The 13,048-nt window shown below is 43.1% G+C and overlaps 1 protein-coding gene across 1 annotated transcript in view; it reads left to right on the top strand.

Moving 5' to 3' along the window:
* Positions 1 to 13,048, top strand: part of LOC126234839 (protein artichoke) — a 360,491-nt gene that overhangs the window by 287,455 nt on the left and 59,988 nt on the right. The window contains exon 10 of the mRNA XM_049943581.1: positions 3,309 to 3,488. Within this exon, the coding sequence (XP_049799538.1) occupies positions 3,309 to 3,488 (180 nt within the window). The remainder of the gene's footprint in view (positions 1 to 3,308; positions 3,489 to 13,048) is intronic.

Below are 13,048 nucleotides of genomic sequence, written 5' to 3'. Positions count from 1 at the left end.
GTAGTTCTTAGTTACGAACTCAGAGTGTATCAACGGTTGCTGTGTAACAGAGTCTTCTCCTTCTTCTTCAATCACCTTAAATGTGATTTTGACACTGTTTCTGTTCGTCAGTTGACATGTTACCAAATAAGCATAAGCTCTGTGATAGCTTAGAGATTCAAGGATGATGGAAAACGATGAAACGTGGCTAATATTCAACTCACATGCATTATCATCGGTTCTGACAATACGATCATCACGAATTATTCTTTCAACTTTCTTGGTGCCACTGTCAGTTTTTTGAAGTGGGTGGCAGTTGTCATTAACGGGTAACACGTTTTACTTGAGAATGGCTACAGTATCGAAACGATGTAGTATGCGAAATAAAAATAAAACAGAACAACTGGTGTAGAAAACTTATTTCTTTTATCATGACTGAGGACCCTGCCACGACTAAATTACACTGAAGCGCCAAAGAAACTGGTATAGGCACGTGTATTCTAATACAGAGATATGTAAACGGGCAGAATACGGCGCTGCGGTCGGCAACGCATGTATAAGACAACAAGTGTCTGGCGCAGTTGTTAGATCGCTTACTGCTGCTACATTGGCAGGCTATCAAGATTTAAGTGCGTTTGAACGTGGTGCTATAGTCGGCGCACGAGCGATGGGATACAGCGTCTCCGAGGTAGCGATGAAGTGGGGATTTTTCCGGAACGACCATTTCACGAGTGTACCCGGAATATCAGGAATCCGGTAAAACATTAAATCTCCAACACCGCTGCAACTGGAAAAAGATCCTGCAAGAACAGGAGCAACGACGACTGAAGAGAATCGTTCAATGTGACAGAAGTGCAGACCTTCCCCAAATTGTTGCAGATTTCAATGCTGGGCCATCAACAAGTGTCAGCTTGCTAACTATTCAATGAAACATCATCGATATGAGCTTTCGGAACCAAAGTCCCACTTGTGTACTCTTGATGACTACATGACACAAAGCTTAACACCTCGCATGGGCCTGTCAACACGGACATTGGACTGTTGATGACTGGAAACATGTTGCCTGGTCGGACGAGTCTTGTATCAAATTGTATCGAGCGGATGGATGTGTATGGGTATGGAGACAACGTAATGAATCGATGGACCCTGCATGCCAGCAGGGGACTGTTCAAGCTGGAGGAGGCTCTGTAATGATGTGGTGCATGTGCATGGGAGTGATATGGGACCCCTGGTGCGTCTAGATACGACTCTGACAGGTGACATGTATCTAAGCATCCTGTCTGATCACCTGCCTTCATTGTGCAATCCAAAGGAGTTGGGCAATTCCAGCAGGACAATGCGACACCCCACACGACCAGAATCGCTACAGAGTGGCTCCAAGAACACTCTTCTGAGTTTAAACACTTCTGCTGGCCACCAAACTCCCCAGGCATGAACATTATTGAGCATATCTGGGATGCCTTGCAACGTGCTGTTCAGGCAAGATCTCCACCCCCTTGCACTCCTATGGATTCATGGTGTCAGTTCCTTCCAGCACTACTTAGACACGATGTTAGGCAGGTGTACCAGTTTCTTTGGCTCTTACCTGAACGATATTTTCCACAGACAGATGCACTTGCAGTTTTAAAGGAATTTATCGACTTATGCATATTTCATTAACTAATTTAAGACGGCTATTAACATACTGCAGCTGCATTCTATCAACAATATCTATATTTTTTACTCCATTCAGAGTACCGAAAACAAATGATTCCTCTAATTTTTTCGTTGGTCCAACGGATAACATGGCACTCAAAATAAAATACTCTGAAATCACTACAAATACGAGGGACGACCCAAAAATAGCCGGAATTTCTTTCTAGAAAGCATATACTTTATTGTTTTCAAATACAATTTTAATCTCCTTCGAAGTACTCTCCATTAGCATTAATACAATTGTCCAAACGTTCATTCCAGTATTCGAAGCACCTTTTAAATTCGTCCTCTTTGATACTTGCTAGCACTTTCATGACATGGCGTTTTACGTCTTCCATATCCGCAAAACGCTTCCCTCTCAAGTCTCTTATCATCCTCGGGAGTAGGAAGAAGTCCGAGGGTGCTAAATCGAGCTAACAGGGCGCGTGGGTCAAGGTAGTCGTCTTCGTTGAGGCCAAAAACTGGCGAACGCTGAGAGCCGTGTGCGCGAGAGCGTTGTCGTGATGCAGGAACCACACGCCAAAATGCCACAAAGCCGCACGTTTTCGCGACAAACTTCTGCGAAGCCGTTTCATAACCTCCAAATAGAATTGTTGGTTTACTGTCTGGTTTTCAGGGACAAATTCAGAGTGTACGATCCCTTTGATGTCAAAAAAAAACATATCAACATAGTTTTCACATTCTATTTCCCTTGTCAAGCTTTTTTTGGTCGATGTGAGCCAGGTGACTTCCATTGTGATGACTGTTGTTTACTTTCTGGATAGTACCCATAGCACCATGACTCATCACCTGTAATGATTTTGTTGAAAAAATGTGGATTATCTTTCAATGCGTCCTTCATTTAGAGACAGGCTCGAACGCGACGATCCCTTTGATCTCCGGTAAGAAGCTTCGGCACTAATTTTGCTGCCACTCTTCACATCCCCAAATCGATGGTCAAGATGTGCTGAATTGAGCTCCAGGACAACACGGACAAGTTCTCGAGTTGGTCAATTGTCCTGCATCGGATCTTCAGCGATGAGATCACGGATTTCGTCGACGTTGCCTTCGCATCGTGCAGTAGAAGGTCCACCAGAACGGGTCTGATCTTCAACCACCATTTCTCCCTTTTTAAACCGAGAAAACCATTCGTTAACTTGCGTTTTACTAAGAGCACAGGCTTTGTAGGCTGGGTGAATCATCGCAACAGTTTCTGCTGCGTTCTTGCCGAGCAAGAAACAAAACTTCACTGCCGCACGTTGTTCGTAAGAACTAGCCATTTCCTCGTGTCACATCTGCACTGTGCGCACACTCAAAGAACTGCCAAAGAAACCATACTTATCACTGTTGGGTGACGCCGCGTGGCAGAATGACTCAGCAGAGCTCCTACTACAACCCTCTGGCAGCGCAACATGCTACTACAAGTACACGATGTGCAGCATTACGATTCCGGTTACTTTTGTGACCCCCCCCCCTCCCCCCCTCGTCGTACAGCTATTCCCTGGGCCAATACAGCTAATGCACAATTGCAACAGTGAGATTAATCATATTAATGTTGCTAAGGAGGAGAAAAAATTAGTAAACGGTAACCCTTGAAGATGAGATATACTGACAGTTAGGAAGAGAAGTGACGATCACGGTGTATGACCGCACAGGCTGGTGAGCGTGGAGTCGCTGGGCGGCGCGGCGCGGCAGCTACGCTCCCTGCAGCTGCGGGGCAACCGCCTGCAGCACGTGCCGGCCGCCATGTTGCGCGGCGCCCGCCTGCTGCGCCACTGCGACCTCAGCAGGAACCACATCGCCGCCGTCGACGAGAACGCGCTCGCCGACACCAGGTGCGCTGCAAGCTTGCTGGCAACCACAGTAACAGCCTTTGTGTGACCAGACTGGAAAATGTTAATATCCGCCTTCTATGGAACACATGAGGCAATACTGACCCTACGACTTATCTTAGAAAATAGATTAAGGAAAGGCAAACCTATGTTTTTAGCGTTTGTAAGCTTAGAGAAAGCTTTTGACAATGTTGACTGGAATAATCTCTTTCAAATTCTGGAGGTGGCAGGGGTAAAATAAAGGGAGTGAAAGGCTGTTTACAATTTGTACAGAAACCAGATGGCAGTTATAAGAGTCGAGGGGCACGAAGGGGAAGCAGTGGTTGGGAAGGGAGTGAGATAGGTTTGTAGCCTCTCCCCGATGTTATTCAATCTGTATATTGAGCAAGCAGTAAAGGAAACAAAAGAAAAATTTGGAGTAGGTATTAAAATTCATGGAGAAGAAATAAAAACTTTGAGGTTCGCCGATGACATTGTAATTCTGTCAGAGACAGCAAAGGACTTGGAAAAGCAGTTGAACGGAATGGACAGTCTCTTGTAAGGAGGATGTAAGATGAACATCAACAAAAGCAAAACGAGGATATTGGAATGTAATCGAATTAAATCGGGTGAAGCTGCGGGAATTAGATTAGGAAATGAGATACTTAAAGTAGTAAAGGAGTTTTGCTATTTGGGGAGCAAAATAACTGATGATGGTCGAAGTAGAGGGGATATAAAATGTAGACTGGCAATGGCAAGGAAAGCGTTTCTGAAGAAGAGAAATTTGGTAATATCAGGTATAAGTGTCAGAAAGTCTTTTCTGAAAGTATTTGTATGGAGTGTAGCGATGTGTGAAAGTGAAACATGGACGATAAATAGTTTAGACAAGAAGAGAATAGAAGCTTTCGAAATGTGGTGCTACAGAAGAATGCTGAAGATTAGATGGGTAGATCATGTAACTAATGAGGAGGTATTGAATAGAATTGGAGAGAAGAGAAATTTGTTGCACAACTTGACTAGAAGAAGAGATAGGTTGGTAGGGCATATTCTGAGGCATCAATGTATCACCAATTTAGTATTCGAGGGCAGCGTGGAAGGTAAAAATCATAGAGGGAGACCAAGAGATGAATACACTAAACAGATTCAGAAGGATGTAGGTTGCAGTAGGCACTGGGAGATGAAGAAGCTTGCACAGGATAGAGTACCATAGAGAGCTGCATCAAACCAGTCTCTGGACTGAAGACCACAACAACATGTTAACCCTTTCGCTGCTGTGGACGTGTGTACACGTCCTGCTACGGCATTGCCCAGTTCCTGTCAACGTGCATCTACTTGCCACTTGGGTTTTCCTGCGATGCTATCGGCCTCCGCTGCAGGTGAGTTCCTTACATATCTCGACGAATAAAAACGTTTAGAGTATTTATCATACAGCATATTTGCTATCATTTGCAAAAAATTTCGTTTCGATATCTTGAATCCTTTGTGAGGTATGATAAAGGCCCGTCCACACCCAACGATCTGTCTGCGCAAATGTCTGCGCACATCACATCTGCGCAGACAGATCGTTGCGTGTGGACAGAAGATTTGCACCAACCTGAGGTGTGTGCAAACCTGGAAGTTGGAGTTGGAGGTTTGAGCGAAACCTCTCAAATCTGTGGGTTCAAAGCACATCTGCGCAGACAAGTTGGAGCGTGTGGACAGGAGATCGCCGCAAATCTGGCGCGAAACAGCTGTTTGCTCAGTCTAGTGTTTGTGCGCACAGGGCATTGAAATGGCTGATACTCGTCAGTGTTCTCGAGAGTTTGTAAGTGAATTCATTGAAATATATAGAAACCACCCATGTTTGTGGAAGATTAAAAGTAAAGAATATAGTGACCGAGACAAAAAGACAGCAGCAGACAATGCTGTAATTGAAAAATTGCGGGCAGTTGACGCCTCGGCAAACAGAGAAACGGTAATTAAAAAAAAATTCTTTGCGAACTGGAGAAATTATTTGCGGGTGGATCTCGAAACTTAATATCTCTTAAAGCTTGTAACCCCTCATATTAGGCCGGCCGAAGTGGCCGTGCGGTTAAAGGCGCTGCAGTCTGGAACCGCAAGACCGCTACGGTCGCAGGTTCGAATCCTGCCTCGGGCATGGATGTTTGTGATGTCCTTAGGTTAGTTAGGTTTAACTAGTTCTAAGTTCTAGGGGACTAATTCCTCAGCAGTTGAGTCCCATAGTGCTCAGAGCCATTTGAACCCTCATATTATGAGAAAAAATAGTTGTATGAGAAGGGCAATTTCTCCTCATGAACGGCTGGTGGTAACATAAGATTCCTAGCAACAGGAAGGAGCTACAAGGATTTGGAATTTTCAACTGCAATATCGAAACAAGCGTTGAGTAAAATAATACCCAACAAATGCGAAGCTATTTTCGCTGTCCTGAAGAATGAGTTCATGAAGGCAAGTCAAGTAAATTAAGTCTGTCAGTGAACTGTTTGCCGAAAAGAGTTATCCAAAGTTCAGAAATCTAGATCTGGTGTAAGAGTAGATCAAGTGTACCAGCCAACGTTAAGGTATTTTCATCTGCTTGGCTTTCTTAGTGATCAAGAAACGCCAAGACCAAGCAGGAGTACAATTGAAGATGAAATTGGAGTGTCAATGTGCCAGGAAATGGAACACGAGATAATGTAAAACAAAACAGTTTCGCCCTGCAACCCTCGCAGTAAATGTACGTGAGAAAACTGCTTTCGCTTTAGCAGCCACTGTCTACACCATTTTGACCGCTTTCTCTGTTTCCTGCGGTTGGTCTGAATGTTTTTTGCAACACAAGTTGCGAACACAGACCACAACAGAACTTCCTCCATTTCTATATTTCAAAATAACTGAATTAAATTTTTGACGTTTACGGGGAGCGTAGTCGCTTGCCACTGATATTTCTTTCCAAACACCGACAGATGGCGGGCGAATAGTAGATTGGGGTTTGTGTCGTGTGAACACACCACATTTGCAGCGATCTTTTGCATGTACAGACATCTGCGCCGATGTCTGCGCAGACAGATCGTTGCGTGTGGACCGGGCTTAATAGTTATGACCACATGATTCTCAATGCACAGAGACGTGAATGGACATGTGACGTGAGACTATCCAGCGGATATAAGACCCAATAACTCGAGAACGAAATGAGATCCTATTCTGCCCTCAATTTTAAATAAAAGTTCAGTATAATTTACTGAAATGTTAGAACCAAAACCAACCATATTGAAAATTTAAGCAATATGTTTTTACCTCTACAAAATCTTTAAAATTTACGCAATGTTTTATTTAATTTGGTACGGGGCAGTAGCTATCGCATATAACAAAAACAAATTCAGTCCTCATTTGAGCAAAGATATCAGACAGTAAAGTGTGAAAAACCAATTTTTTTCACCAAATAGTTTTCGAAAAATCAGATGAGTATTTCATATCGGCGGAAGGCCGTATTTCAGCACAGCCATAACGAAAGCTGCACTCACCACGTAATGTAGACAGCATGTCTGTAGCAGCGGAAGGTTTACGTTTTTTTCTGATTACAATCAACAATGTGACTCAGCCTCCGTTGCCTAATGGATAAGATAAGAAATTATTCCCCAGCGAAAAACATTGCAGCTAGGTTGGTTCGTTAGACGCAACGTCTTCCACACACTGTAGACAGTGCACTTTAACAGGGCTAGTTGGCCCCATGGAGGACGCATTAGACTTTTTGGAACGTATACAAGAATCAAATGAACGAATTACAATAAAACTGCTTCATGGTGAAAATATATGATATTACTGCTAAAAGGTCATAAAATTAAATCAAAGTAAGGCACTTTAAATCATTAATTACATTTAAAGAAAGTGCTTAAAATTATATGTTCCCAACGCCACACACAGTGAACTAGGACAAAACATTGCAAATGTGAACACACACTCAAAAAGAAATAGATGAGTAACAGCAGAGCTTTTACAGGTCTTCAAAATAAGAATTCATTGCTCTCTGTTAAAATCCTGTGCTCATTGTGGCTGATAGATTGGGCACACCATAACGAAAATTCTGAAAGCCACTTCAAGAAACCCAAAAAAATGTATTGTCTGCAGTTTTCTTGTTCCTGTTGGACTTATGTTCTGCTAAATCATAAACTAATTTTAAGAATTCTTATTGTTTGTGGACAAAAAAACAATGGTCTAAATGTTTAATATGTTTCATTAGCTCATCTTCCAACAAATTATTGAAAGTAATTTGAATCTACTCAATTTTGCACTTTACTACCCAGTGGCAGCTGCTGTGTAAGATCACAAGAGCTCGTGAAAACCCTAACTTTTGACACCTTGCGTATTTATTCGTTATTTTTCTTTGAATGCTGTTCAACGTAACACTGATGCTGCAGTGTGAAAGATACGGCACTTAAATCTACTGCGCTACTCCTCTTCTGGACTCCGTGAAACTTGGCATCAGGATCAACAGCACACCTTCAGTTGTGCACGTATTAAGGAGCTTTTGCGCATGAGTAACTCGTTTGACGTAATTGCCGTGTGAGCCAAATATTGTGACACGGATTTTGTAACCTCCCCCTCACTTATCGACCTTAATGACAGTGAGAAATTAAACCGCGTGCACCTAATGGAAATTTGGGAAAAGCAATCGTCACCGAAGTTAATCTGTCGGTAAAGAGAGAGGAAAGGGTTACATCTAAATGAAAGGAAAAATGCAAATGAAATTGGTGGAAATTAATTTTGAAAAAGGGTAAAGTTAATAAAGAAAGTAAATGTGCAGCCGTTACATTAACGATTAACTGGGGTTAATTAGATATTTGAGATTTGGGGAAAATTACAGTCACCAGTCCTATGGACAACTACTATAATAACTGAAAAAGAAAAGGTTATTGCACATATAATTAGCACTAAAAGTGTGGCAACTGAAGGTTGACACGTGTTGTGTGAAAACTGACTATTTGTCAGAAGTAATAAATTTCGCTACACTCTGACTTAATTTAGCAAAAGAATTAATAAAACTGGAAAATTGAAAGTTAATTTAGTGACTGAAATTAATAGTGAACTTTGTTTCTGAAGCACTACGAAACTAAATAAAATAAGGTTAGTCTTGGACTACCTCAACAATCATCTCAAAAGCAACTTGAATCTACGCAATATGGAACTAAGAGATTTAACTTTGAACTTGAATTGAATGATTTTGAACAATTAACAATAGTAAAATTTAGTATGTACCAAGCTGAGCTGTAGTCACAGGTAAGCTAAAATATGGTAACAAAACTCGCACTCTTAATTTGTGCTTGTGTAATCTAAATATTGTAGCCAGCTATGAATACTTTAACTGAACTTTGAAATTAAAGCAGTGAAATGGAAAGATATTACTTTAATGCTGGCGTTTGAATTTCAATGACACTCGGGTTCATTCCAGAAAAGGATGGGACCCTGCTTGGTAATGTAATTGGGACAATGAGCAACAAAGGTTCATGCTACGTTGCTGTAATTTTGTTAGACAAATTGAACAGTTTGAAAAGCTGAGGTCTGTCATACAGTTCTAAAACATTACGTGCTTCCAGTCTTCCTTGTTGGTTGATTGAAGGTTTGAAGTCGTCGATTTAGGAGGTGGCGACAGTCACTCATTGTCGGCCGTCGCTGTTGCAGAAGCTGGATGTTGGCACGCCTTCTTCTCGACACTGTCACCAGCCAAAACGGGCTCTTGATGTGAGCCAGGTAATGCTTCCCGTCCGCGACACCGTGCCAGAAACTATTATAGCAAGTCGAGCGCAATTACATGCTGCCAAACCCCGAAAGCGTGGCTACTCGCGGAAGAGTCACACAACACACCTGCTCCACCGCCCAACTCCAGCCAGACCCCACTCTGCCCGCACTCCACGCGGCTGAGTTAACACTACCAAAGATCCTAAACACTTTGGTTCTCCACACGACCTATCGATGTAATCGTTCCATAGCATAGTTTTCCCTAGGCAAGAGTCAGCGTAAAAATACAAATAATATCTACAAAACAAACCAATTATACATCGACATAAATGCATAAATATATATATATATACAAATTGTAAAACAATTACAATATATAAAGACACAGAAATGTCATATCTTCAGGTAATAAAATAAGGAAAAAATTTATAGTACAATAGATGGAATAGGAGGATATACATTTCCGGTGTTACAATTTGATGAACAATGTGCACAGTTCACGATGTGCACAGCTAATCCTTGCCTCTCAACTAGAAGTTGAGTGCCACCAGGTGGTAGCGCACTGTAGCAACTTTTATCACCATTCGCTCGGCATATATCCTGCTAGATGATAGCTCACTCCTCAGGTATGATAATTCACTCACTATATACCATAGTAAAATTAGATTGGACGTCAGTATATGTTAAAGTTGTATTGACAGTAAACCTATTTTGTTGGTTTCTAAATGAGTTATAGTATATTCAGTTATGTTTATTTAGCGTATGGCTAATACAGACATATCATGAAATTACATATACATATGTACATATTGACACACAAGAAACTTAAGTTTGTCTTTACAACTGAATATCCAGTCCTTCAATCCAGCGCACTGCATCTGGAGTTGCTAGCAGGAAGTCCTCTTTGGCGCCGTGATAGGCTCGAATCCTGCATTCACTGACAATGTGGTGAACAGTCTGGTATGGAGCCCCGCAGTCACAAGCTGGATCAGGCAGCTTCTTCCACTTAAAGAGAGCATCCCTGCATCGCCCATGGCTGGTACGGATTCTGTTGAGAGTAGACCACGTCTTGCGTGGTAAGTCGAATCCACTTGGAAGTTTAGCACCTGAGAAGATGTTATACAGGTGCACATCTGTCACTGCTTCCCACCGACCTTTCCATTCTTCAAGAGGTTTGAAATTCTTAGCAACCGTGTCAGCAGCATCGCACAGAGTTGGATGACGTGATTTCAGTTTCTTGCGATTTAAAAGTGGCAGGTCGCTATGCACGGGTAGGTTAGAATTCCTGGAGATCTTGTGGAATTCTCTCATAAGGGCAGTACATCTGCGTAGATCAGGAGGCATTATACCGGTTAACAGTGGAAGCCAATAAACTGGAGTAGAACTGATTGTGCCAGATATTATGCGCATTGTCGTATTCAGCTGGGTATCAACAAGCCTTGTATGATGACTATTCATCCAAACAGGTGCACAATACTCAGCACTTGAGTATACCAAGCCCAGGGAGGTAGCGTTGTTCACGTCCGTAGGTTTAACCTTAAAATACCCTACACGTGCCTCCTGGGTGGTGCTAATTGAGCAACAGTGATTACAGGCAGCCAGACTATCCATAGGATCTCCTGGCAATGACATATCAACTAAATTCAGTTATGAATGTTATCATACAGTAATCCATTTGAGGCGCTTAGAGTCATAAGGGCCTAAAGTACATCACTGTCGATTGTAAGATTGTAGCATTTATTCATGCTTCTGAAATCTGTTGATCTTGTGGTGAGTCAGATTTTCTGTTCTGTAAGCCCACACTGTATATATGAAAATTTGCGAAAAGCTGTATCAATAGTTTCTCTGACATTCACTTAAATCCGGGATCGACGGTGATGTGGATTACGACCTTGTGGATCTCAGCGCCTTATTCGTATTCTAGTCAAGTGACCATGTTGGTAGACATTACTTTTTGAATTTAGCCGTGCGGGATTAGCCGAACGGTCTAGGGCGCTGCAATCATGGACAGTGCGGCTGGTCCCGGCGGAGGTTCGAGTCCTCCCTCGGGCATGGGTGTATGTGTTTGTCCTTAGGATAATTTAGGTTAAGTAGTGTGTAAGCTTAGGGACTGACGACCTTAGTAGTTACGTCCCATAAGATTCCACACACATTTGAACATTTTTTTTTTAATTTAATGATTTCCACAAACGGCACTTTCTTGTTTGGAGCTGACTGTTAACTGTGCGGAAATCGGCTTTCGTGTGCAGTGTGAACATGAACTATGTTGAATCTACTGTAAATGCTAAACGAAAAGTAAAGCTGTGAGGACAGGTCGCGAGTCGTGCTTGGGTAGCTCAGTGCGCAGCCGGCACGGTAGCTTAGCGTTTTTGGTCAGAGAGCTAGCTGGTCTCTGTAATCAACAACTGTGTGAAGGCATCAACAACGGACTTCAGCGGATGTCATGTGACATCCGCTACGACCAAATACAACGAACAATAACGAACAAAGTGCAAAAAAAGTGAGTGACAGCACTCGCTTGCGAAAGGCAAAGATCCCGAGTCCGAGACTCCGTCTGGCGCAGATTTTTTTATCTGCCAAGAAGTTTTATCTCAGGGCACACTCCGCTACAGAGTGAAATTCTCATTCTGGAAACATAAAAGTAAATTACCATGAAGATTTAGCCGCAAAGGAACTAGGGCCTCCGAGAACATATCCTTCCATCGATTGAGACAGTGACGAAGTCAAATACTACGAGGGTAATCCCAAAAGTAGGGTCTCCTATTTTTACAGAAATCCGTTTGTGTGGCAGTTGGTCACGCTGTTATGAAGAGTGCTTCACGCGCTGTGTGTAAACATGTGTACGCCGCGCTGAGGCGCTCAATCTTGGCTTGGCAGCCGTTGAGAGTGGAGCTCACGTGGGATGTTAGCGCCAAGTGCGAATTGCGCGCAGTTATTCAGTTTCTGAACGCAAAGGGCACTGCGCCGATTGAAATCCATCGCCAATTGACGGGAGTGTATGGTGAGTCGTGCATGGATGTCAAAAATGTTCGTAAGTGGTATAGAGAGTTTGCAGCTGGTCGAGCCGAAGTTCACGACGAACAAAGGAGCGGGAGACCGTCAATTTCTGAGGAGACAGTGTTGAAGGTTGAGCAAAGCATGCGTGAAGATCGGCGGATCACCCTGGATGATCTCTGCACGTTGGTTCCTCAGGTTTCCCGAAGCACCGCTCACAGAATTTTAACGGAAACACTGAACTACCGGAATGTGTGCGTAAGATGGGTGCCACGCATGCTGACTGAGGACCACAAGCGGCATCGAGTTGATGCTTCCCGCGCATTTCTTCACCACCTTTCAGCCGAACAGGACAACTTTCTGGACTCAATTGTCACGGGTGACGAAACCTGAGCATACCACTTTACACCTGAGACCAAGCAAAAATCACTCCAGTCGCGGCATCCTTCTTCGACAAAGCCGCGGAAATTCAAACAAACACAGTCTGCCGGTAAAGTCATGAGAACCGTTTTTTGGGATCGGAAAGGGGTATTGTTGGTCGACTTTATGCCCACTGGGACCACAGTTAACGGTGACAGGTACTGTGAGACTCTGAAAAAATTCAAACCGGCAATTCAGAACCGGAGAAGAGGAATGTTGAGCAAGGGCGTACAAATTCTCCATGACAGTGCTCTCCCTCACATCGTTCGGCAAACCGTTGCTCTCCTGCAACAGTTTCAGTGGAACATAATCACCCACCCACCCTGTAGTCCTGACTTGGCGCCCAGTGACTATCACCTGTTCCCTAGGTTAAAAGAACATTTGGCCAGAAAGGGATTCAGCTCCGACGACGAGGTGAAAGAAGAGGTTCATAACTTTCTGAACAGTATGGCGGCGAGCTG

The sequence above is a fragment of the Schistocerca nitens genome, chromosome 2, assembly GCF_023898315.1.
Source record: "Schistocerca nitens isolate TAMUIC-IGC-003100 chromosome 2, iqSchNite1.1, whole genome shotgun sequence".
Taxonomy (NCBI): Eukaryota; Metazoa; Arthropoda; class Insecta; order Orthoptera; family Acrididae; genus Schistocerca; species Schistocerca nitens.
The sequence above is the reverse complement of the archived record's forward strand: the minus strand, read 5'-3'. Positions and strand labels throughout refer to the sequence as shown.